General features: G+C 41.5%; 1 protein-coding gene across 1 annotated transcript in view; it reads right to left on the reverse strand.

Moving 5' to 3' along the window:
• Positions 1 to 20,557, reverse strand: part of RGSL1 (regulator of G protein signaling like 1) — a 66,156-nt gene extending 45,599 nt beyond the window's left edge. Inside the window, exons 1-6 of the mRNA XM_040263849.1 lie at positions 20,545 to 20,557; positions 17,076 to 17,158; positions 13,641 to 13,715; positions 12,096 to 12,225; positions 9,028 to 9,189; positions 7,007 to 7,974 (exon numbers count right to left, since the gene is read on the reverse strand). Coding sequence (XP_040119783.1) covers positions 7,007 to 7,974; positions 9,028 to 9,189; positions 12,096 to 12,225; positions 13,641 to 13,715; positions 17,076 to 17,158; positions 20,545 to 20,557 — 1,431 coding nt within the window. The remainder of the gene's footprint in view (positions 1 to 7,006; positions 7,975 to 9,027; positions 9,190 to 12,095; positions 12,226 to 13,640; positions 13,716 to 17,075; positions 17,159 to 20,544) is intronic.
• Between the last annotated feature and the right edge of the window lie 6,543 nt (positions 20,558 to 27,100).

Consider the following 27,100-nt stretch of genomic DNA (forward strand, 5'->3'; position numbering starts at 1 on the left):
AGGAGCCTGGCAGGCTACAGTCCATGGGGTCGCAAAGAGTCGGACACAACTGAGCAACTAACATGTTCACTTTCACTTTGAGAATAGAAACAACAAATCCTTTACTGAAGGGCAATTATTTGACATCTACATACTTATTTATTCCTTTGTAAAGTACTATCTCATTTACTTCTTAAAAGGGTCCTGGAAACCAAGCATCTGTTTTTGGTATGTCTATTCTTAACGTCTCCCACTTGAAGACCTTACCCACTTGAATACTTCATTGGATTAAAACAAACAAATAAACAACAACCAAAAAAATCCCACAAGTCAGTGCTTAGCTAGATTGATTTATCTGCACTTACTTTCATTCATTTATTTATTTGATAACTATTTTCTGAGCTCCTCCCATGTGCCAGACACCATGCACAAGACTGAGAATACAGAGACCAATAAGCTACAAGCCTGGTTCTCAAGGAGTTCACTTTCCAGTAAGACTCATGCTATGACAGAGGTGAGAACAAAGTTCTTTGGGAGCAGAGAAGAGGAAATAATTAGCTATGTTTTGAGTTCAGAAAATCCAAGAAAAGTTCATAAAGGCAAGAAGAATTAAATCACAGTTTATACCTTGCAGTATAAGTAGGAGCTCACCATTCTGACATGGAGTAAAGGGCATTCAGCTAATCGGAAGAGATGAAGCAAAGAGACAGGGAAGGGAAAGAAAATGTATGAGAATAATGAATATACCAGGATGGCTGAGCCATAGCATTCTTGTAAAGAGCTCAGGGCTGGGGCAATGGCAAGGAATGTGGTAGAGAAGGCTGATTGGGACTATATATAAGGAACTTGAATGGTTTGATAAGTAGTCTGGACATTATTTTACAGGCAATAAGTTGTTTATAATAATTTAAAAGAAATGTAAGATAGTCTCCAGAAATTGCCCAAGTCATGCTGTCAAAAGGTGAGTTTAAGAGCATGAGTTTTAATAACTTTATCAGATCTCGTAGGCTTCTGAGAAAACCAAAGTGAAGTATATTCCTGAAAGAATTCAACTCAGTGATTGAATAATAGGAATCTATAATGTAACATAGTATTACTAATGGATAAGCTCTAAATATATATGTATCAAATATTAAGACAACATGTGAAATGAGTATTCCATTGATGTCTATTGAGGTTTCAAAGATTTATGAGTGGCGACATCAGCATCATGGTATAAGATGCTCCCTTTGTCTCTCTCCTTCAATTTACAACTAGTGAACACCCACAATTCAACAAATGCTTCTCTGTCCAACACACCAGGATGCTCACGGGGTCCACCCATCTATACACTAAAGATGGGTGGACTGGCAGAAGCATCCACAATTCCAGCTCCTCCCCTCCCTCCCCTCCCAGCACCTGATCCAGGTGTTCTCGGACACAGTGGAGATGTCCATCATCCCCGTACCCCAGGAAGTGATGCCAGTGACAGCAACGGTACAACCAGCAGCAAGGTACCAGATACCCCAGAAGCGCAAGCAGCAATCATGAAGACACCAGGGAGAACTCTAGCAGAGGTGGTGGAGGATGGAAAGTGCCAATTCTCAAACACAGCCAGAGGCACTCAGGTAAGAGAAAGCAAAAACTTGTGCTATATCACCTCCTACTAAGAAACAAAAGAAAAGCCTCTAAGTACCAACTTTTTGAATTGTTGTTTAGTCGCTAAGTCATGTACAGCTCTTTTGTAACCCCATGGGCTGTAGCCCGCCAGACTGTAGCCTGGAATTCTCCAGGCAAGAGTACTGGAGAGGGTTGCCATTTCCTTCTCCAGGGGATCTTCCCAATTCAGGGATCGAATCTGCATCTCCTCCATTGACAGTGGATTCTTTATCTCTGAGCCACCAGGGAAGCCCTTTGAATTGTTACAATCAAGTTATAAACCTTTACTTAAATAAGAATGATGTTTGCTACTAATACTTCAAATGCACTGGCAGAGGAATAACTTATCAAGCACTATGAAGAACACAGTCACATGGTATCATTAAAAGAAAATGATGGTTCTCCAGAAACCAATTCTCCACTAGAGTCATGAAATATTACAATCTAACTGATAGAGAATTAAAAATCATTTCATGAAGAAAATCAGTGAGCTATAAGAAAAAATCAGAAAAGCAGTTCAATGAGTTCAGGAATAACATTAATGAACAGAGGAATACTTTACCAAAGAGACTGAAACTCTAAAAAACATTCTGAACCTGAAGAACTCAAGAAATGAGATGAAGAATGCATTAGAAAGCACTGGAGGGAATTCCTTGGCAGTCAAGTGGTTTAGGACTCCATGCTTTCACTGCTGTGGGCCAGTACAGTCCCTTGTTGGAGAACAGAAGTCCTATAAGCCACATGGCATGGCTCAGGAAAAAAGGGAAAAAAAAAGCACTGGAAATAGAGCAGACTATATTGAAGAGAAGATTAGCACACTCAAAGATAGAAATCTAGAAATGATACAGAGAGAAGAGGAGAGAGAACTAAGAGCCTAAAAAGAAGAAGAAAAAGGAGAAGAGGAGGAGGAGGAGGAAGAAAAAGGACAAGAGTTGCTACAAGAGCTATGTGATTTCATTAGGAAGGGCAACATAAAGCACATTCCAGAAGGAGAAAAGAAGGGAAAGGCAGCAGTGAGTTTATTTAAAGAAATAATACAAACCTGGAGAAGGAACTGGATATACAAGTTCATGAAGCTAAGAGAATACCTAATTATTATACCTCAACCCAAAAGGACATTCTCCAAAACACATTGTTTTAAAACCGTCCAAAGTTGATGACAAAGAATTTTAAATGAAGCCAGAGGAAAAAAATATGGTAACCTACACAGGAACCCCCATTAGGCAACCAGCAGATTTCTCCTATCAATTATCTAATAATAAATAAAATAATATCTAAAAACACCATGATTTTTTTAAAATTTAACCTACTATTTTTATTTTTCTATAGTTCTTTTTAGTTAGAATGTTAAGAGTTTCCTTCAGAATTGAGTTTGTCCGTCACTTGGTAAACGTTCTTGGCCTCTCCTCAGGACAGCGTGTAAGGAGTTAGATAGCAAATATTTCTGTCTGTGTGGGCCACAGACCACACTGTCTGCTGCAATGAGTTAACTGTGTAGTTGTAGCATATGACAGCACATAAGCAAATGGGCATGGCTATGTTGTAATAAAACTTTATTTATGGACACAGAAATTTGAATTTCGTATAACACCCATGTGATCTGACGCATTTTTCTTTGGATGTTTTTTTCCTACTGTTAAAAAATGTAAAACCAGGGAGTTCCCTGGCAGCCCAGTGGTTAAGGCTCCACATTTTTACTGCAGAGGGCATGGGTTCAATCCCTGATCAGAGAGCTAAGATTCCACAAGGCTACAATAGCCAAAAAAAACCAACCCCCAAAACCCACAACAGCAACACCCTGTCTAGTAAAGATATTGGTGTAAAACCAGTCTTAGCTCACTGGCTATGTAAATATATGAGGTAAGCTTTCCCTGGTGGCTCAGAGGTTAAAGCGTCTGCCCGCAATGCGGGAGACCTGGGTTTGATCCCTGGGTTGGGAAGATCGCCTGGAGAAGGAAATGGCAACCCACTCCAGTACTCTTGCCTGGAGAATTCCATGGACAGAGAAGCCTGGTAGGCTACAGCCCACAGGGTCGCAAAGAGTCGGACACAACTGAGCGACTTCACTTTCTTTACTTTCTTTCTTAAGCTTGATTTGGCTCCAGGACTGAAGTTTGCTGACTTTGCAGCAAGACTAGGGGAATCTGGATGCTGGCTCTGCACTTGCCAGGAGACAACAGTGAGACCTTTGACCTTGCTCTGTCATCTGTACAATGAGAGTGGAAGCTGAGGGAACCTCCAGGGCTTCCTCTGATGCTAAGGTTCTAAGGATCTGATTAAGGGGCGTTAAGAGGATGAACATTTGTGTGCCACCGCTTGTCAGACGCTGCACACACAGTGCCTTTCTCTGAGGGGGCTGTTGCGATCCCCATTGTAATGCTGAGGAGGCAAGGACAAAGGGGCCCCACAGCCCTCTAAGTCAGATAAAACAATCTGAAAGTGGAGAGGTTGGCCTTCAAATTCACAGCCGTCGGCTCTCTTCACTAAAACTCAATGTCCTTTGTGTCTCTAATCTTACTTCCTCTCTTTAAAAAAGAAATTTTTATTGTTGTAAAATATATATAACATGAAATTTGCCATTTCAACCATTTTTTATGTGTACAATTCAGAGGCATTAGTTACATGCATTATATTATACAACTCTTACCACTGTCTATTTCCAAAACTTTTTCATAACCCCAAATGGAAATTCTGTACTAATTAAGCAACAATTCCCCATTTTCTTTGCCCCCAGCCCCTGGTAACTGTGAATCTATTTTCCATTAGATTTTCTCTTAATTAAGGAACTTTCAGTTTAATTTCTTATCATCATTGTTGGTCTCCTTGTCTATGAAATTTCATATCCCTGACATCTTTAGCACTGTCTCTCAATCTTCCTCTCCCCATGGCTGATTCATGTCAATGTATGGCAAAACCAATACAGTATTGTAAAGCAAAATAAAGTAAAAATAAAAATTTATATAAAAAAAAAATGAAATGCACAGGAATATGGGAGAACGGAAAAAAAAAAAGAAAACAAGAGCCGACTTTAAGACTGATGCTCTGTCTTCCACGTCTTTCCCTTTTCATTTATTTGCCTTTTACAGTATAGTATCCTCAACATTTCTATAAATTTATTGAATTCACAGATATAATAACAAAATATGATTTTATCCCAATTCTCATTTTACATCTGAGGACAAAGAGACCTAGGAAAAATAAAGAATTTGGACTTCCTAGTTTGTTCAAGACCACCTAGCCAAATGGTCCTAAAACCAGGATTTAAAACTTTTTCCCTATATTCTACATGGATTCTGTTTTCACATAAGTGAATCAGAAGTTAGGAAACAGACATATATTAGCTGGCATGCTATCAATATTCAACAAAAGGTAACTGGATAATTGGAGGATGGTTGAACAGATGGATGAAAATGAGAGTTATTATAGAAACAAGTGTCTCAAACCAGAAAATATTGTCCTGAGCAAAGCCCGAAGTAAGGGTCATCTCCAGTTGGGATTAGTTGATTCAACAAATGACTGCTGAATGTACTATTGAGGACTCAACACTACCCTATCAGCACTATTGAGCATTCAACACTACACTGCCAGTAGCTTTCTAGATGCCTGGAGACTAGTGATGAAACATAAAAACCTCTGCCCTCGCGAGGAGAAGGAAAAGAAGCAAAATATGTTTAAAAAAATCTACCTATATAACACACATATATAACATGTATACACATTGTATATTTATTTAAAATATAATACAAGTATATGTGTATATAACAGATGTACACTGTACACACAAATGCATACATGTACATCATAAGGATTATACATGCATACACACAGAGTATATGTATGTATGTGTGGAAGGATACATACATGGATCCAGATCATGGTAAGTGCTAAGGAAAAAAGTAAAATGGGGATAGGGCTGAAGTTTTATGTAAAGCGGGCAAGTAAGGCCTCACAGAGATGACCTGAGCAAAAACCTCAGGGAGGCAGGGACTCAGTCGCACGGGGATCCACACATTACGCACAGCAGGAGCAGCAAGGCTGAGCTGGCCCTGTGTCTGGCACGACCAAAGTGATGAGCACGGGGGCAGAGGAAGGTGAGGCGAGAGAAGAGGCAGAGGACAGACACTGTAGGCCTTGCTGGTTTTAGCAAGGACTTTGGCTTTTACTGGAGACAGCCATCTGTCTTCAATGTCCTCACTTTTATTTTCCGTTAAATCACACAACTTATGTTGTGGCCAGTGTGGAAAGGGATCTGCTGAGGGTCAAGGGCAGATCTAGAGGCATCATCCAGGAAGCCATTGCAGTGATCCAGGTGAGTTTGGACAGAGCTTGGATAAGAGTAGTTATAACAGGTGAGGGGAGGAATATCAGATTCTGCATATTCTTAGGGCTGGACCAACTGAATTCACCCACAGACTAGACACGAGTGGGAGACAAAGAGGTGAGTCATAAATGATATCAAGATTTTTAATCTTAGAAACTGTGATAGCCCAGCATTGTCTAATAATATAAATACCTTTAATATCTTTGCAGCAGACCAAAGGCCAAGGGAGGGAGCTTTGCTGTGTGGATTTGCTGATGCAGGAAACACAGCCTATCTAAGCCTCCATCTAGTTCCAAATGCCTCCACAAAGGGTGGGGCAGGTAGGGAGGAGGGCTCTGGAACTCTACTCAGGAACTGTGCAGACAGCTTTGACTGTGCACCCCCTGGACAGATCTCAACCAACATTGCCCAGATGTGCAATCCTGGATAATTAAGGTGCACTGGAAATTGTGCTGGACTTACAGCCAAGAACTCCTGGGTTCTAACCCTGGTTTCTCTACTAGTCCAGCACAACTTCCAATGCACCTTACTGGCCCTGTGGTTTCCCTACCCTTCTTTGTAAGTAGTCCCTTTTTACTGAGCTCTCTCCTCAATTTGGCTCAGCCACTTGTTTTCTGCCAAGATTTTGACAATAGTCAACCTATTACTTCCTGTGGGTGTCTAGGATAGCCTCAGCTTTTATCTAATGTTTTGGAATAAGAATAAATCCTCCCACTTGGCCATTTCTATGATGGCTAGTCTAGGAAAGGGAGACCCTGTATTTTGATTCATGACATTTAGCTCAGAGTTCTTAAAACATCCTTCAGTAGAAGAGTCTGAGGTTGGGAGACTCCATATCAGGGGGAATTGAAGGAGAAATAAAAGATGGGTAGTGACTACTCTTCCATCTTCATCCTACTTCGGGGTTCTGGCTACTTCTTGGGAATTCATATAAGTTACTCATTAGAGATAATATGTATTGTGTGGGTAATTATATCATTAAGTTAGTCAGTATAGATGACCAGGTAGGATTTTTGGTCAGTCTTGACCTAATCTTCCAGATACCAACCCATGTAACGTATGGCCTACCTTGCAGATCTCCTTCTGGGTTCTGGGAATCCAGGGGTTCACATCCCCAGAGGGCAGCATCTCCTTCAGGCCTTCAATGGTTTGGGATTTGAGTGGCAGGCGTGGACCAATCTGCTCATTCAGGTATAGCTCACAGATCCTGTTGCCCAGCATGTGCCGAAAGATGGCTTTCCCAGTCTTCCTGTTTCTCCTCAGGACACTGAGGAAGTGATGCAGGTCCTGCCAGAGGTCCAAGAGTTGGATCTCCACTTTCAAATTTAGCTTCTTCAGGTGGTCCCGGAAGGGACTCCCTGCACAGGCATCCGCACACAGGGCCCAGTGGGTGTACCCCAAGGAGAGGTTCTGCTTCACAGCCTTCTTGATGGTCACGTGCGAGGAGTAATTGATGATGGGGGTGACAGTCCTCAGGCGGGTTGAGAACGCTGTCTCAAAGAGGCCCTCCATGTGGAGGTGGCTCTTGGCTTTCTTCTTCACATTGGACTTTCTGGCATAGAGAACATCCTTTTCCGGGGAACTAATGATTCTGTCCTTTGAAGAGGCCTCTTTCAGGAAAGGCTTTTGTATAACCACCTTGTCTTGAGAATCCAGCTCCTGGGGGGGCACTGTGTTGGTATCTGGATTGGTATCCATTTCCAGAGACCATGAGCCATGGTCTATCAAGTGCCACATCTTCCTCTTCATCTTCCTGCTTGAGTATTTCTTCTGGGGTTGGTGGGCCTTCTTGATGTTCATATTCAGAGGGAGCCCTCCTTCATGGGTATAGCAGATACTATACAGGCGAGTCTCGTGTTCCTGTATCACAGCCTGGCACGATTCCTCCTGGGCCATGGCTGTCTTGGCGTGGGTGTAAAAGTTGGGCAGCCAATAGCTCTGGAGTTTGAACAGGGCTACTTTCTGCATGTGGCTCAGGATCTCCCTCCTGGTGGTGGACTGGTTGGGATGCCAGATGGACAGGTTCAGGAGGGCCTCTGGGAAGAATAAAGAGAGACAGAGGATGAAAATGATGTGGGGATAGTTCGGTTTTTGAATTTTTCCAAACGTATTTGTGTTTCATTCATTCCTCATGCAACCCTAGACAGGTCAGAGATAAAGTGAACATGATTTTAGGGTTTGTTCAGCACACAATGACCCCTTATTACTCTCATCACCTTGCTTCTTCCCCAGAGAAATAACCATTTTGTGGGATTCCTCAAGTTACTTTTTAGACTACTGAACATTACTGTAAAGAAAAGCAATGGTACCAGAGAAACATGTACCTCTGAATGGAATTTCTCAAAGTTAGATCTGACTAAAGGAAGGAGTTTGGACTGGATAATTTGGTAAAGTCCTGACTAGCCCTGATTTTAATATCATCAATTCCCAATTATCTATATAAATAGAGAGGAGTGTGACTAACCCCAAATAGTGCAGCTTCTAGAGCACATCATTTGTTTTTGGGTTAGGAATGCCTTCTCATTTAATAAATAAATACATTTGAATGAATTTGATGTTCTAGAGAAGGAGCTGGCAAACTTTTTTTCTATAAAGAGTTAGATAGTAAATATTTTAGGCTTTGTGAGCCATTTATAGTCTCTGTTGTACAGTCTTATTTAAGTTTTTAAAAATACAAAAACAGTCTTAGCTCATAGGCGACATGTACTGCATAGGACTGTGGACTCCTGTGGACTGGAGTTTGTTCTAGAGATAACAATTGAAAACAAAACAAAACAACAAAAAACCACAAAACAAGCCATGCAGGCTTAGAAAGTACAGGAACTGTTCAATTACCTTGTCCCAATTCCCCTTCACTCTTTCCAGCTAAACTTCACTAACAAGCAACATCTCAGGAAGAGGCACATACCAGCTTAAGGCCAACTGTCTCTCTCAACTGTTCACTGTTAAGGGTTGGGGTTCCCACTGGCATCCCTAATGGAGAGAGGAGCAGTCTACAAGGCAAGGGACCGAGGACTATCAGACATTGGATTGATTTTTTTCTTGCATCTCCCAGGGATTTCACCTCAGATATGCTTTATGATTCTTACTGATGTTCATGTTGCAGAGAGTCACCACCCGTGAGCTTTCCTGCAGATGGGTGGCCTTCAGCACAAAGAGGAGGGAAAGGTAGTGGTCTCTCACTTCCAGGTCCATCTCATCTATGCTCAGGATCTTCTCAACAAGAATCCAGAAATCCACCAGGTCTTCACCTAGGGGTCAGACAGGATCACCTATGGATCAGACAGCAGACTGAACTGCACCCCAAGCTTGCCCCTTCAGTGGCTGCATCTGAGTGCGGCAGCTGACACCCCCACCCCACCTCCACCCCCAGCCTGCTCTACTGCCTCCAACATCACCTTGAGCCACTCCTTTGGCTTAAGGGGTCATTTCCAGAAATGTCCTAATGCAGGAGCTGATGGGAGACATACAGAAAAGGGACTTAATGGGTAGGACTCTTTCATGATTTTTTGGGGGAGAGGCATTGTAGAAAAACTGTCATTTAGGAAAAACCACATGAGAATAGATCATTAGACATTCAAGTTTTGTCCAAAAAATAAAGATCAGGGTAAAAAGAACACTTCCTAGATCACGGACCCAGAGCAGCCTGCAGAAGGACACTGGAGCCCAAAGGTGCCAAAGACTACATTCCCCGTTTTATAGCTTTGCCAGGGCTGAAGTCTGAATGACAAACTATAACACAATCTGTCTAGTTCTTCCCTGCCTGACCCCTGGAAATCCAGAATTTCACCTTTATACTAAGATTTGTCCCTGTGTCAAATTTAATGATGCTGAACTGGAATGTCAGCTAGTATTCACTGCCAGCCTCCTAGACTCATCACCTACTGGACCCAGTAGAATAGAAAGCACTTTTGCTACAGGGATTTGTGTATATACTTGTTCCTTGTCTGTCTCCCCACTGTCATGGCAGCTTCAGGAAGCAGGGACTTAGGGCTCTTGTTCACCTTTGTATCCCCATCTGCAAGCACAGTGGCTGCCATACAGTGGTGCTCAATAAACACTGTAAAATGAATGAATACATGAAAGGGACTCTGAGTGCTTTTGCCGTAACCTACATAATAGACCCCAGTTTCCAAAGACTTCTACCCAAACTGTATTATAAAACTTTTTGTATTCACCATAGATACACAGAACTGTTAGTAGCAGCAGTAGAACTGCTCCAGGGTATCCTGGAAGCTGTTAAGAACTTGCAAAGGCCCCAGGAACAACTCCAAGAACCCACCTGCACTGCCCTTGAGGTAGGTATAGAAGCGCCACATCCCTCTGACCCCGCCAATGCATTTCTGGAGTAGCCACTGGTCTGCCTTTTGCCATCTCATCATCTTGGCTGCCAGGAAAAGTCCATGGTAAGAGATTGAGAATGAGCTCTTCCCCCGACCCCTCTCTCATCCTGGCACGTGGCCAGACTCCCATTCGCTCAACAGGAGTGAGGAGAAATGGTGGCCAGTGAGATGAGTAGGGCTCTGACTATGTGGTGATTTTGAAGCCAGACCCAGGCCTTCTAGTGACATGCTTCAAGTGAATGGGGGGGGGGGTCCTACAAGCTACATACAATCCACAGATCAAAATCATCCTCCAAACACTGGCCTTCCATGATCCCCACCTGAGAGCAAGTTTTCCAATACATGTGTTGAAGGAGGGAGATGAGTATAATGGCAATTTGTTACAATATTTTACTCAATGGGATCTCCCAAATCGTCACTTTCCCTAGTTTCCTTTGGCTAGTTGAGCTGAGTCAAGTTATCAATTCAACCCTAGGTGAAAATTTTATTCATTCATTCTTTCAACAAGCATTTATTATAGGCCTACTAAATGCTGGGTACCATTCTAGGTGTTTGGGATACATCTGTAAATAGAACAAGACAGACAATAAATGATAAGCATAATAAATACATTTTCTAGTAAGGGTGAAGGTTATAAGCACTATAGGAAGAAATGAAGAAGCAAAGGAGGGTATAGGTAAAGCTGGGCAGGGGCTGGATGGGTGGGCAGTGGGCTTCCAGGGTAGCTTTCACTGAGGAGGTGAGAAGTACACAGAAATTTAAGGTGAAGGTGGGGCACCAATGTGAATATATTGGAGGAGCATCGCCCCAGGCAGAGTGAACAGCTGGTGCAAAGCATTGAAATACAAATGTGCCCAGCATGTGTGAGGAACTGCAGAGGACAAAGTGGTTGGAATGGAATGAACAACAGAGAAGTAGGAAAAGATGAGATCAGAAAGGAAATGGGGCTAGGTCTCTAGGATCTGGAAAGGCATTTCAGGGGCTGTGGATTTCAGATTGAAATGGGAGCCACTGGTGGTGGTGGTGGTGGTGGTGGGAAGGGACAGTGAGCAGAGGAGCGACATGATCTAAAGGAAGCTTTAAAAGGCTCCCCCTGGCTGCTGGGAGAAGAGAACGAGAGCGCGAGCAAGGAGACTGATTCAGAGATGACGTCAATAGCCAGGTGAGGCAGGCAGAAGACAAACTTATGGTTGCCAGCGGGGAAGGATGGAGGGAAGGGATAGTTAGGGAGCTTGGGGTGGACATGCACACACTGCTATATTTAAAATGGATTACCAACAAGGACCTATTATACAGCACAGGGAATTCTGTGTAATGTTATGTGGCAACCTAGATGGGAGGAGAGCTTGGAGGAGAATGGATACATGTATTTGTATGACTGAGGCCCTCTGCTGTCCACCTGAAACTATCACAACATTATTAATTGGCTATATCCCAAAATAAAATAAGAAGTAAAAAAAAAAAAAAACCAGCCAGGTAAGAAATGATGGTGGCATAGGCCAGGTGATAGCAATGAAGGTGGTGAGCTACCTTTGATTCTGAACGTATTATAGGCATTTTGGCCATCATTACCTCTCTCATTTCTAGCTGCAGTGAGACAAATAGCCCAGCCCAACTAACTTCTGTTTCTTGTTCTTGGTACCAATTTTTCAGCCTAAGATATCACCTATTGCCACAATACAGGCTAAGCCACCCACACATCTAAGGCTGTAAAGGCAGCCAGTATTTGCACCTATATATAGCACTGAGAGACACAGGATGGTTTGCAACCTGGCTCCCCATGTTTCTATACACACATGCCCCAACATGCTTACCTCCTTCTGGGGACTTAATGAAACTGATGAACTCCTGACAGAGGATGTAATGGAAACATAAGTTGGCTTTACAGAAGAAAGGTAATCGATATTTTTCCAACCAGGTCAATAATCCTTTGTACTTTGCAATCTAGAGTCCAAACAAAATAGGAACAGAAAGGAGAAATGGAACTGAATTGCTAAGAAATGCAGCTTAGCAAGGAGCAATTAGATAACCTTATGCTTGTAATATTTGGCCCAGAGGTGTGTTGATTAAAAATAGTATCTAAGAGGCTCTCAAAGGAGTGAATGGATTGGTAGGAAAGAAAAGACTTTTCCCTTCATCAAAAAAATCTTATTCCTGAGTGAGTTAAGCAAAGACCTAAGTAAAAAACAAAAACAGAGCAATGACATAGTTCTAAGCTTTGCTTGATAGAGGAGAAGCAGAAGAGATTTCGGTCTGTGGTGTCAAGTCATAACTTTACTCAACTTGCTTCTTTGTAAGAACACTTACAACTTTTCACTAGCTCCCAACCCATATCAACAGCACAACATGTACAAAAACACACAAAGAGTGACACATACCATATAAGTAAGGGAGGAATACCCAAAGGATCGAATCCCCAGAGATGGGATAAGAAGATAAAATTTTTGAGTGTTGGGATTCTCCTTGGGAAACCAAATATATGCATAAGAATCAGAGTGCAGTGTCTTCCTCAGAAATCCAGATCCCAGAGAAAAACAGAACTTTGCTGTGAGCATGGCTTCATGCTTAGTGTGATTGTTCTGATCCCACCTGTCACAAAAAGGGCATGAGGGAGGCGTTGCTGAGTCCAAGGTCTACAGAGTAGAAAAGGAGAACAGGAAGGGGAAGAGCGAAAGACAGTGGACAAGAACAAGGAAAAAAACATATAAAAAGAAACGACTGGGGGAAAAGATATGCCCTGTGGTCAAGTAGTCATTAGGAACCGTCAAGTGTCATCTTGACTTGAGCTACCGTCGTTGGGAAGATCCCCTGGAGGAGCGAATGGCTACACCCTCCAGTGTTCTTGCTTGGGAAATCCCAAGGACAGAGGAGCCTGGTGGGCTACAGTCCATGGGCTCACAGAGTCAGACACGATTGAGTGACTAACGCTTACTTTACAATGCAAATAATTGCTATGGGCCCATGGGCTGCACTTCCTTTCCCACACCCATGCAGGTATTGGCCATCAATTCCCAGCCTCTTTCTGGCTTAGGTGTGGCCTACAGAGTTCTTCTCAACACAGTGCTCCAAGCATCTACTACCCAACCATCACAGTGGACATGAGAGGTTAACTTCTTTTGCTAACCATGGGCTAAAATACAGAGGAAAGAACTCAGCAGCAACTGCCTAAGAGATAAAAATGCAAAAAGGAGAAATGTCTCCCTGGCTTGATTCTGTCTGTCCTACTCACCCGCTTTGTAGTTTCTTCCATAGTCACCCTGTCATGTGTTCCTGTCCTTTCCCCTCCCCCAATCCACACTTCAAATCCACCTGCCTCTTCCCCCATCCCAAACCATCCACCATTCAAGAATCATGCTCACCAAGTCGTGGGGTATTTCTGGCCACAAGCTCCATTGTGAATTTTCAACAGTGTAAAATGGTGTCTGGCCAAAGACCTGAAAAAGAAAGCTAAGAAACAGCCAAAGGGGGTCTAGAGCATCTCTTCGTGAGAGTGTCATGGTCCATCTGTAGTCACAGGGAAAGAGAGGTTCCACTGCTTTCCTATTTCAAGGGACATTAATTCGTAAATTTATTCCAGTGAATCAACTTGCTTTGCGCAAAACAACAAAGAAAGATTAAATTACAAGATTCATTTATCTTTTGGCTCCATCCTGCCCTGAACTGGGAGTTATCTTGTCTGTGTGCAAAGGCCAAAGCTCATGACTTTAAAAGGTGTTTACTTTGTGTATTGCATTATTCATTTCTCCAGGACCTAGAAAGTTAGATCAAAGGCATAAAGCCTTTTCATAAAGAGAAACATCTTTGGATTTGCCTAACCTGTTGAACTGGAGAAAGTAGAGAGGACTGAGGAGGTGAGGAATAAGGGTACAAATTATTGATACTCAGGGGAGCATTCAGCTCAGTTCAGTTCAGTTCAGTCGCTCAGTCATGTCCGACTCTTTGAGACCCCATGAACTGCACCATGCCAGGCCTCCCTGTCCATCACCAACTCCCGGAGTTCACTCAAACTCAGGTCCATCGAGTCAGTGATTCCATCCAGCCATCTCATCCTCTGTCATCCCCTCCTCCTGCCCCCAATCCCTCCCAGCATCAGAGTCTTTTTCAGTGAGTCAACTCTTCACATGAGGTGGCCAAAGTACTGGAGTTTCAGCTTTAGCATCACTCCTTCCAGTGAACACCCAGGACTAATCTCCTTTAGAATGGACTGGTTGGATCTTGAAGTCTAAGGGACTCTCATGAGTCTTCTCCAACACCACAGTTCAAAGGAATCAATTCTTCGGCGCTCAGCTTTCTTCACAGTCCAACTCTCACATCCATGCATGACCACTGGAAAAACCATAGCCTTGACTAGATGGACCTTTGTTGGCAAAGTAATGTCTCTGCTTTTTAATATGTTTTCTAGGTTGGTCATAACTTTCCTTCCAAGGAGTAAGTGTCTTTTAATTTCATGGCTGCAATCACCATCTGCAGTGATTTTGGAGCCCAAAAAATAAAGTCTGACACTGTTTCCACTGTTTCCCCATCTATTTCCCATGAAGTGATGGGACCAGATGCCATGATCTTCATTTTCTGAATGTTGAGCTTTAAGCCAACTTTTTCACTCTCCTCTTTCACTTTCATCAGGAGGCTTTTTAGTTCCTCTTCACTTTCTGCCATAAGGGTGGGGTCACCTGCATATCTGAGGTTATTGATATTTCTCCCAGCAATCTTGATTCCAATTTGTGCTTCCAGACCAGGGTTTCTCATGATGTACTCTGCATAGAAGTTAAATAAGCAGGGTGACAATGTACAGCCTCAACATACTCCTTTTCCTATTTGGAACCAGTCTGTTGTTCCATGGCCAGTTCTAACTGTTGCTTCCTGACCTGCATACAGATTTCTCAAGAGGCAGGTCAGGTGGTCTGGTATTCCCATCTCTTTCAGAATTTTCCACAGTTTATTGTGATCCACACAGTCAAAGGCTTTGGCATAGTCAATAAAGCAGAAATAGATGTTTTTCTGGAACTCTCTTGCTCTTTCCATGATCCAGGGGGGCATAAAGAATATTCAAAATCATATAGAAAATTTAGGCTACTGTCCTCTTTTGTCATGGAGAAGGCACTGAGACCTAGGCAACCAGCTTTGAGACTAACTGGAAATGGCTTCTATGTTTACAGGTATCTATGCTTCTATGTTTCTATGTTTACAGGTATCTATCTCACCACGATTATCAAAATGTCTCAGAATATTCCCACAGTATTTGTGATAAACTAATGGAGAAGGCAATGGCACCCCACTCCAGTACTCTTGCCTGGAAAATCCCAGGGACAGAGGAGCCTGGTAGGCTGCAGTCCATGGGGTCGCAAAGAGTCGGACACGACTGAGTGACTTCACTTTCACTTTTCACTTTCATGCATTGGAGAAGGAAATGGCAACCCACTCCAGTGTTCTTGCCTGGAGAATCCCAAGGACAATGGAGCCTGGTGGGCTGCCATCTATGGGGTCACACAGAGTCAGACACGACTGAAGTGACTTAGCAGCAGCAGCAGAGAGGCTAAAGCTCCAATTTCTGGCTGAACTCTTGGTGTATCACATTTCTAAGGCATCTTCTTCTCTTGCTACTCAGTCCTCCGGTCGTTTCTTCTTGCTTCTTTATCCACCCTCTCCCCCCTTATTCATCCTCAGCCAGTTGTCAAGTACCTAGTCTTTTTTCAAGCCTTGGTTTGTGTCACCTCTTCACTGGTCCCTTTCTGACTCTCCAAAGTAGGAATGGACTGTTCTTCCAATGTAACCACCTCCTAGAGATGTCAGTCATGTCATGCGCAACCCTTTTTTGCACTCACCTTAAATACTGGTCTCCACATTAGACTGGGAATTCCTTGAAGACACGATAGTATATAATTAATATCCATGTCCCCAATACTAAGCCTAGCATCTGGCACAAAATGACCACCCAATAGGTATTTGTGGAATAATAGTGTTTTTTCCTAGTTGTACGAAATTTCAGTGAGGTAGCATTCGATGAAAAAAGGCACACTGAATTGAACAACTATTTACAAGGCACCAGCTTTCAGATATAACCAAATATTCCAAACAAAAAAAAAAAATGCAGGATTGATGTAGGCCTGGGTTTAAAAATATTTTGATGTATGAGGTTTGTTTTGGTTGCATAGATTAAGAAGCTATATAGATTTGCTTCCAGTTAACAACTCAGCAATTGCTATGTGTTAAACATCCAATGAGGGGAGTAGAGCAGAGTGAATAATCCATGGTTCTTGTCCTGGAGGAATTCACAGTTTCACAGTCCAGTGGAGAAAACACACATATACAACACAAGAGAGTAGCAAAGTGTCAAGGAGCACAGAGGCAGGGGGAGATAAGTTCTGATTGGGAGGACCTTGGAACTCCTTAAGGAGAGCAGGGTTTAAGTAGCTGTCTGAAAAATGGTTAAGAGTTTGGTGGGTAAAAATATGGAAACTTAAGAACCCAGCCAGGGAGAGGCATGGAGGGAGAGAATGCCAAGTGAATACCCCCTGCAGGGTAGAGATGGATGGAGCACTAGGTACCAGCAAAGGGTGTGATGAGAGATAACCATGGACAGGTAAGGAGGCTGGGGATTTGGGATTTTATTATATCAGTAATGGGAACTCCTGGAGATTTTAGAGGATTTTCTGATTCATATTTATTTGCTCAAATTGAAATAGTTTTGATTTGATATGAAGTTTTTATTTATTTTTTAAAAAGGCACTCAGCTCAGTGATATTCACTATTTGGGTGTTGATGAAACATTTGGATTTAAGTCTGAGAATGCTTACCGGGAGAGAAAGAAATGTGTTGAAAAAATCGGCAAAGATTTCATCCTCCAGCAGAATTATAAGATTTGTCGAACCAATTATCTCTATAAGGGAAGAAAAAAAACTCTTATAAGCAGGATTGCATTTAGGATGAGAAAATGAAGCAACTGAATGGGTCATTTCACAAGGGCAAATTTCCACATGATGATGGCTTTAAAGTCATCCAACTCAATTTCCTTCCCTTTTCCAGAACCCTCCTCTGCAACCCTGCTTAAGCACTCCCAGCTGTGGGAAGCTTGCCACATTACAGGGCTGCCCATTACATTTATGAAGAAATAAAATAGTTTTTTTCATTCTATTCATGGGGTTCTCAAGGCAAGAATACTGAAGTGGTCTGCCATTCCCTTCTCCAGTGAAACTCTCCAATACTTTGGCCACCTGATGTGAAGAATTGACTGATTGGAAAAGACCCTGATGCTGGGAAAGATTGAAGGCAGGAGAAGGGGATGATAGAGGATGAGATGGTTGGTTGGCATCACCGACTTGATGGACATGAGTATAAGCAAGCTCCAGGAGTTGGTGATGGACAGGGAAACCTGGAGTGCTGCAGACCATGGGGTTGCAAAGAGTCAGACATGACTGAGTGACTGAACTGAACTGAACTGAACTGAAAAGCAAATAGTTTAGTAATATCTTCCTATTGTGAACTGCCTTCCTTTATTTTCTTTTCATTTGTTGAAATTCTGCCCTCTGAAGCTTGACCAAATTCACCTAAGTTCACTTTTAAAGGGCAATGCTCCCATATTTATAAAGACATGACAACATTTTGGTTACCTCTGCCCACTCTGGCTAATCACTAAGCATTTCTTCAGTACTTCCTTGCGTGGCCTTCTTTCCATTTTTGACTCCCCTCTCATTGGCCTGAGGGGCACCCATAATTCAAGCATTTCATATTCTTCCCAGGGAAGAGCATAAGACAACTATTGCCCATCTTCTAAGTTATACTAGTGTGGCCGGAAATGAGGTTAGCTTTGGGCACTCTCACATTACACTATTCACTCCACCATCTTTAATTTATGCAGTCACTTTACAGAAACCAAGTCAAATTTCAACTATTTGGTTTTGGCCCAGCATTAAAACCCCCAAAGAGCTTTTTTGGAAAAATATTGGTTATGTAACATATTTATTATTTCTTTCAAGCTTGATCATTGTGCTGCCCAAATTAATACAAGGAAAAAATGCTGACTGTCTCAAAGCCAAGCATAGAGACCACCGGTGGCTTCTCTAAGTTTACTCTAATTCACTGTCTATGCTTTTTAGTGTATAATGTTAACTAGCGAAGAGTAAGTTAATTGTCCTATTAATGGCCCAGCATTTTTCTATCATACCTAAAATTTATAATGAAAGACTTACAAAATGAGAAACCTAAATATTAGACTAGACCTATCTCTCAGTCTAGCCAAATGTGTGATGAGAAGAGTAAGTGTCACTCCACTAGGATGAAGTTACAATAATATAAGAAAACTAAGCAATTCCCTTTATTGCTTTTCCTAATGATACTTTGGTGGTTATTGTTTTCTTGTAATAGAAAGAGAAACCCAGACAATCAAACACTATTATAATAGAACAGATGCCAATTTTTGCCCTCTGTTCCACAGATGTCTTTTTTGCTATCTAGTGTAAATTTTTATGTTTTTCTGTCTCTCTCTTCAGCCCTCTGCACATCTTTTTATAATTCCCTGATTTATTTAATCTATTCCACATGGATAACTTAAAAATCTATGTTCTCAGTCCAGACTTCTTTCTTTGACTCTAGGTTTCAGTATCCAATGAGCTATGGGATGTTTCCACATGACACCCATCAGGCACTTTCATCTCAAAATTTTTAAAGCTGATCTGATAGTTTTTCTTCCCAACCTGCTCATTTTCCTATATTCCCAGTCTCAGTTGCTGGAACCACCCTCCAACTGTCTGAACCAGAAACCTGAAAATCGTCTTTGATTTCTCTTGCTCTCTGTTTTTCTCTCTCAGTACCCCCGCATGCCATGGAGCAGCATGTGCTTTCTCCTTTTGTGTATCTACGGCACCTATTCTTGCATCTCCATCCACAAAGTCACTTTCTTATTTCAGGCCTCTATCATTTCTCATCTAGACTCTTGTATCAGTTTCTTCAAATGTTCTTGCTGTTTCTAATCACTGCCACCATATTATTGCTAAAACTCTTCAGCAATTCTTCATTGTCCTACAAGATAAAGACTAAATTCCTTAGTGCAGTATCTAAGGCTTCACCCGATCTGGTTTTTGTGTTCCTTCCAAGCCTCACCTGGGAGGCTCCACTCCATGTCGCCTCCGGTTGACCAGCCAAGACATTGCACTTTCCTGCACAAGCGTGCACTCTCACATCCAACCTCTGTATCTTTGTTCCCACATGCCCATCCCCTGAAACATCCTCTCAACCCCAGGCTGCTTCACAAATTGCTATCTATCAAGAAATGGTTTACATGAAATCTCCCCGGTGAACCAAGAATGGCAGGATGTACCACAATAGTGAAATTGATCACTCCTCCCGTCACCTCACATGGTCATGTACAACTTCCATCAGCAATTATCAAGTCATTGTTTTCACTCACGGATGCATCTATCTTCCTCACGAGACTGAGCTCCATGAGAGGAGAGACTTTTGTCTGCTCATTGTTTTTCTTCTAGACACTAACGGTGTTTGCAAAGTGTTCTGTAAGTGTTGGGTGAATTGTTCTTTCAAGAGAAGATCGTCAATCTTCTGGACACTTGTTCACTTGTTTGTCATTCATAAAGCCTGGTATGGATTTGTTGAACAGATTATTGAGAGGATCTGACCGCAGGAAAGTGGTGTTTGGAAGAAATTTCTCAACCGATTGTTTTGTAGCCACACATACACTGATGGTGAAAGGGACGGGACTGTGGCAGCGCTCGGGATTAAAAGCAGTCGTCATGGGGTGTAGGAAAAAGGCTCTCCGCATACTCCCCTTCCCCATCCTGCACTCCTGTATCTCCATTCGTACCTGTTCTGCCTTCAAACTTCAGAATAATCTGAGGCTTTCAACAGTCATTCTTTTTTTTTTTTTTTTTTTTTTTTCAACAGTCATTCTATACAATAGTGATACTGACTTGGTAATAAAGAATTTGTTGGATAACCCCAGACCTCATGCCAGCCTTCTCCCTGGAAGAAGTATGACACGCAATGGTCGATATGCATGTTAATTCTTTCCTCTTAGGTATTCCTCCTAGTTGCCTTTGTTGTGTTATCAATGGGGCCTTATCTGATCCTCAAAGATCTGATGGCATGAGGTGGGGAAAGGGGAAAAGAGAGAAGAAAAACAACGGGCACGAATAACACAGAGTCTACATGTGGTGTCCCTGATTGACTCACTCCTGTTGACACTGCGAAGGTGAGTGGTTTGCCTTACTTGGGGTGCTCAAAGCTGCTGAGACATCCCTTTCAGAGACTCACCAGCATTGCTCATGTCGCCTTGCTCTTCCTGCTACTGATTGTTTAGGAGCAGAATCAGCACCCACTTCAACAGAACCCTGCCACTTATGAATGCACAGTGACACCTCCTGCTAGGGGTTCCAGATTCTATGCCTCTGGTATTGAACTCAATCTGAAGATAAATCTTATTTTAACTGGGCTCCTGAATTCCCTTAACTGTACAGATTATTCCTATACCTAGGGCTTTAGTCCATACTATTTGGTGTGCATTGACAGTTTCCTTTTAATTGTTGTCTAATTATAGATCCTGAGTTGAAGTTCTGTCTCTTGAACTTGACTTCATTCTTTGAGGGAGTAGGAATCTGTTAACTTCGGATGTGCCTTTTGGATCTAATATCCTTCTAGAAATTTAACTGGTATTCAATAAATATTTAATGACTTGACTCTCAGATAAGATGGAAAATTCAACCTAATATCCATGCTGTTTTCTACCCCTTCTCTTCTTTTCCAGAGAGTTTCCTCTGGTTGGTTGTGGGTTTGAAAAGAGATTGAACACACATTAGCTTTCATGTAGAAGAATTAGACTACGTGTTTATACTTGATTCTCATTCAGTTCTTAGTGATGCAAAATAGGGGTTATCATCACCTCCTTTTCAATGCAAAATAGTAAATGCAACATTGAGATTGGACTCTGCCTATCTGATTCAATAGCTTGTGTTGTTTCAAACATGCCAGTAAATCAAACCTTCCTTTCACATGAAAAACATACTTTAATGGGGTTAGAAATAACTCTCCTGGATTTTCTCATAATAATGTAATTTTCTGTATAATTTCTTCCACTACTTCTTATGTATATCCTTATATGTTTAATTAGACTTTCCCATAGATGTTATAAAGTAAGATGTAAACAATATCTGTATGGAAAGGATCTACTTAGAAAAAGGTATCCCACATATCTAAGAAATTAAGTGTAAGACTGAAACAAAGCTATTCAACATTTTCATCTAATCACAGCATACAGATGAACTGGAGATTTTCTGTGACCAGTTTTGACCAAGAATGTTCTATTCCTGATCAATTCCTCATTCATTTAGGCCAATTACTCCAAGAAAACAGAGGTAAGCAAGAGGCAATATGGGAAAGTTATAATTCTTTCATTTTAATTTTTCTCAGGATGGTATGTGTGTTTAGTCTCTGTTGTGTCCAACTCTTTGCGACCCCATGATTGTAGCCCGCCAGGTTCCTCTGTCCATGGGGATTCTCCAGGCAAGAATACTGGAGTGGGTTGCCATGCCCTCCTCCAGGGGATCTTCCCAACACAGGGATCAAACCCAGGTCTCCTGCACTGCAGGCAGATTCCTTACCAAGTGAGACACCAGAAGCCCACGCACTGTATAAATGGTATAACATTTTTTTCAATTGTAAACTGGGCCAGGCCTACTTCTGGGGTCATGAGCAACTCAAAGACAAGAGCAGAAAGTTTTTTTGTCTACATGGAAAGAGTCTTAGAGATGAAGAACAATAAGAAATGATGAGAAAATAGACATTTCTAACATATTCCCAAAGTACCAAGGTCTAAAACATTTGTCACAAGTTGGAAATTCGGAACTCAGCATAAGTTTACTCACAGAGAAAGACTTGTTGTAAGACAAGTGTTCAGAAGATTTTAATGTGGAAATTAACTTGTTGCTCATTTTTTCTTGCCTTCAAATGGATTTGAAGGCTAAGCTCCTGTTCACTTGAGGGAGAGGCGAGTCATTGTGGGTAGTCCCAGCTTCGGGTCTGATCCGCTACACTGAGATCCTTCCTCACACTGTCCTGGGATACACACAAATCAGCCCCAAGAGGATCTTGAACACCGAAGGGGTCAGGCATAAGCGCACTGACTGGGGCTTTGTGGAGTTTTCGTTACTCAGTCTCTGACCATTCTCCTTATTTGAGATGAAAAACCGTGTGAGTCTTAGAGGGACTGTCTCCCATTATAAATGCTTGAGGGTCCAGACAGCCTCTCTGCTCTCCTGGCAGCAAGACTTGGACACCTGTCCTAGATTCAGCAATCAGATCCTCCATCCAGAACTTTTTATTTTTAAGGGGTGACTCAAAAGCTCAGGGGCAAGGAGCGACAATGCATGGCCTATGACAGCAAATGCTCATTGGTGATGGTGCCAGCAGAAGTGGCAGGCTGGAGATGGCCACTAAGGTGGGAAGAAGATGTTGTGGCTGCAGATTAGCTTTGATTTTGTTGGAGCAAAAACATAAATGAGTGAATGGCCTTTGGCACACACCAACCAAACAGGCCTGCAAGAGTTAAATAATTTTGGTTATTCTTTAGCTGTTACTGCTAATAAACACTTGTAACTGGACATGTCCTTCACAAAGCTTCACAAAGCTAATTGCTCTCTGACTCCATATAGATTATACTCTGCACCTGGCATTCTTCTCCCCCTACACTCTCTTCCAGCATTCTGCATTTCAGAAAGAAGGTCTAGGACTGATAACTTCAGGGACACCAGGCCTAGTTGCTGAGTTGCCTGATGCTAGCTGTGGTCATTTTGAAACTTTGCAGGAGAAAAAAAAAACATGCAAGACCTTCATAAGGATATAAAACATTTCCCTATTCCTGAGAGATGGTGGCACAGTTATTGAGGTGCTAGCCTGTTATGTTTCACTTTTGCCTGGCAAAAATAATAAAGATACTCTTTCTCTTTTCTCCAAATTCTGTCTCTGTATTTCTATTTGGCATCAGTGGACTGGGAGCCAAGATTTTGGCAACAATTTTTAATGTGAGGTGCTGCTAACCACCAAAGATAAAGTATATGTTGATATCATAATAGTAACTACGGGGACTTCCCTGGTGGTCCAGTGGCTAAGACTCTGTGCTCCCAGGATAGGGGCTCTAGTTCCATCCCTGGGATCTAGTTCCCTGGGATCCACAACTAAGAGTTTGCATGCCAAAACTAAAGATCCTGGATGCTGCAACGAAGATTGAAGATCCTGTGTGCCACAACTAGAACGCAGCACAGCCAAATAAATAAATCAAATAGTAGTACCTATGGCATGTGGATATCAGAATGATCCAACACACAGGTTCTTGGTGGTGGTTATTGATTATAGAGTCCCTTGGAAAAAAATACGTGGCAGCTCGCTCAGATTCTAGTTGAGAACATAAACTCCATGGTGGCAGGATTTTTTTGTTTGTTTGTTTTATTTAATGATGCATCCCAAACATCTAGAGCAGTTTCTTTCACATGGAAGTGCTCAAATATTTGAGTGAAAGAATTAATATGAATACAAACCAAAAAATGAGCTGTCCTGTAGAATTCTAGACCCCTCATCCAATTTTCAATCCTGAGTCAGACCTAGCAGCTCTTAAATAAAAAGAAAGTATTTTGCCCTTTAGGAAGAACCTGGCATTATCTTTCCAAGTATTTACTGAATCTCTTCCAAACTTTCGTCAAAGAGATTACTGGAGCAAAGTAGATTCCCAGAGCTTTGGGAAATCATTGTTAAGCTGGATCTGATCCAACACACAACTGGGAAGTGTTAGAGCTGAGATGTGAGCTCAAGTATAATTTTTTAAAAAACTATCTATTTTATATTTGCCTGATAATAATAACCATCTGGGAACTTGTAAAATATACAAAACTCTTGAACCTCACCCAGGCTTTTCTACCAGAGCAGAGACCTGGTAATATATGTGTTTAATGAACATCTTGGGTGATTCTTATCATCACACAACGTGGGGAGACGTCTGGCACCATTTTACATTGGGAATTCTAAGGTCTTGGAAGGGTCAGGAATCTAACTGCACGTAATTCATTTTGGCTTTTAGTCCTTGCTATTACTGGGGTGACAGCACTCCATTTGCTTGCTAACAGCTCCAGCAGTCAGCATCCTTGAGCTGCGGGGGAGACAGTAGAACAGTGATTCAGAGTAGAGAGAGGCTTTACATAGCTTTACTGAGGGCAAGTCTAAAAGCATAGTGTCTTAAGGAATGTGGGTATAGATCAGTGCTGAATAGGCCACTCTTTTAGGAAGAGAACTAAAAGAATTTCTTTTTCCCAGGTTATGCTAGCTCTTTTCCAGAGAAGTGATAATCTAAGGAATAAATGTGATTATTAAACTATCAAGAGCTTCACCCTGAATTCTCTTAAGATGAGTGAGCATGTGTGTCTGTTACACTGATTAAAGAATGAGGTAACTGATGATTGAAGAAACACGGTAGGCTACAAACATCTTGGAATACATTAAACATCGAGAAACACATGTGAACATACTTTTTAAAAATGTGTACTATTTTGTGAATGCTGTTTTTTATATAATAAAATGCTTAATTTTTGTTTCATATTTATTTTAAAGTCTGACATTAAATTTACAGGAGACTTTTAAAGTTCTTAGGAGAATTTTCTTTGTTAGGTTTGTAAATCTGCCTGCTATTTAAAGTTTTTTTGAAATCATATTTCAACTCAAAATATGAAATGTCTAAGAAATGTTAGTTAACAAAATATGGAAGTGGTATCTGTTTAGGAAAATTTATCCAAATTATTGAAAAATGAGGAACAAGTGAAAGCAATTTAAAGTAAAATTATATTTATAAGCAATTTTTTATGCTAAGTTTAAAAGTTTAATAATTAGTTTATTAAATATGTACCATAATATATTGAATACTGATTATAACACAAGCAATACCAAACATTTTGTTGTTGTTGGCATCATGCTCCCTTGTAATAGCCTATTAACCTAAAAAGTAAATTATCAAGCTTTCCATAAGACAATTTGCAGGGTTCTTCCTTAACTACCTTTCTTAGGTGGGGCAGGAACTCAGTAGTTTTCTCTGGTACTATCGGGCCATGAAATTCCATGGAACCGTACCACCAGGCTTACAAGTACAGGATGTCCTAACTCAGCATGCCTGCCCTGAACTCCTCTAACAAACTCCTGCTTATCCCTCAAAACCCAGATCGGATTAAAACTGACATTTCATCCACATTATACCTACACTAGATACTTTATTTACACAGTCAACTATTCATTGTATGCCTAGTCTGTGATGAGCTAAACAAGCATTTTGATGATTTTTATAGAGTTGCTTAAAAAACAGTCATTTTAGCTCACACATTTTGACACTGCTATATTTTTGAGACACACACACATATTTACATATATATAGCTGCCTGTATCTATATATGTCTACATAGATATTTATATGTCTATATATCCATCTACCTGTGTATCTAGGTATATAGATCTATACATATACACCCTACGTCTATGTTGAATCTATGCTTGTTCATGTCCACACATCTAAGTTTAGTAGGAAACAAATAGACCTTCATGATGCTTACCAGATGCTTGGAAAACACTCGCTTATACATTTTTCTACCTTCTTCTTTACACCTCCCTCGTTTCTTTTAAATTGATGTGTGTGTTAGTTGCTCAGTCGTGTCCAACACTTTGCGACCCCATGGACTGTAGCCCGCCGGCTCCTCCGTCCATGGGATTCTCCAGGCAAGAATACTGGAGTGGGTTGCCACTACAGTACAGAGAGCAAGCGCCCCTTTCCCAGCTCATGGAAAGATGGTGCCCTCTGGTGGACAATGGTAAAGATCACACCTTTCTCTCCAAAATTCTATTTGAGTCTTTTACTTTTTTCCAGATTTCTCTTCAGTTGATTTTGCATTCCGCCGTGATTAGGGTTACTGTCAGAGTGCTCGTACCTACCATGATATGAGGAATACAGAAAGTTTCGTATAACCTGAACAGGCCTGCCTATTCCATTTTATCAGGCCTCAGTAATAATCCTTTGTGGTTTGAAGGCCCCTGCCTTCAAATTAATAAATATTAATTTATTATTTTACTTCAGAGATACATGTTGTGAGATATAATAATATTTGAGGTATTGATTTACTATAAGAAATGAGCTCATCAGTATCTGACCTCAAAAGTATTCAGAAGAGAAACATCTGAGAAACTCAGAAGAGAGACATCAAAACGTGGCTTTGGTATCTCTCCACCTTTTATATTTATATAGAGAAAAATTTTATATTTGTATAGAGAAAAAATACCTTAACATATTAATATTTGGGCTTTTCTTGTCTGCCCTTATATATAACTTTCCTCTTAATTAGTGAAAGACATTGCTGCAAGATGAGGTCATATTGTAGTGGCAAAAAAAAAAATTTAATTTTTAGGTTAAAAAATCCAAAATACACTTGCAATATGAAAAAAAGAGCAGGTGAAGTAGAAAACAGAGTTTTGCCAAATCACTAGGAAGGAGTGTAGATAAAAAGCAGACTCCCTACTGGCCCAACCCCAAGGCACTGAAGGAGTATTAGCTAGGCCACGGGAAGGAGGAGCTGCAGGGCTGGACAAGGCCTGAAAAGATACCCAAGGTTGTGGGTGAAAAACAAAGGGAAGGGACCCAGAGGTGACAACCAGGAAGAGGGTAGAACCTCCAGGGGAAAGTGCGGAGCTCCACGGTCACCGGGAGCAAGGAGAAGCACAAAACTGGACTAGTGCCTGGAGAATATTTTATTTCCACCTGGTGGGGTGGGGGCGGGAATCATGGCTCATCTCT

This window comes from Oryx dammah, unplaced genomic scaffold (genome assembly GCF_014754425.2).
Source record: "Oryx dammah isolate SB20612 unplaced genomic scaffold, SCBI_Odam_1.1 HiC_scaffold_21, whole genome shotgun sequence".
NCBI classification, from domain to species: Eukaryota; Metazoa; Chordata; class Mammalia; order Artiodactyla; family Bovidae; genus Oryx; species Oryx dammah.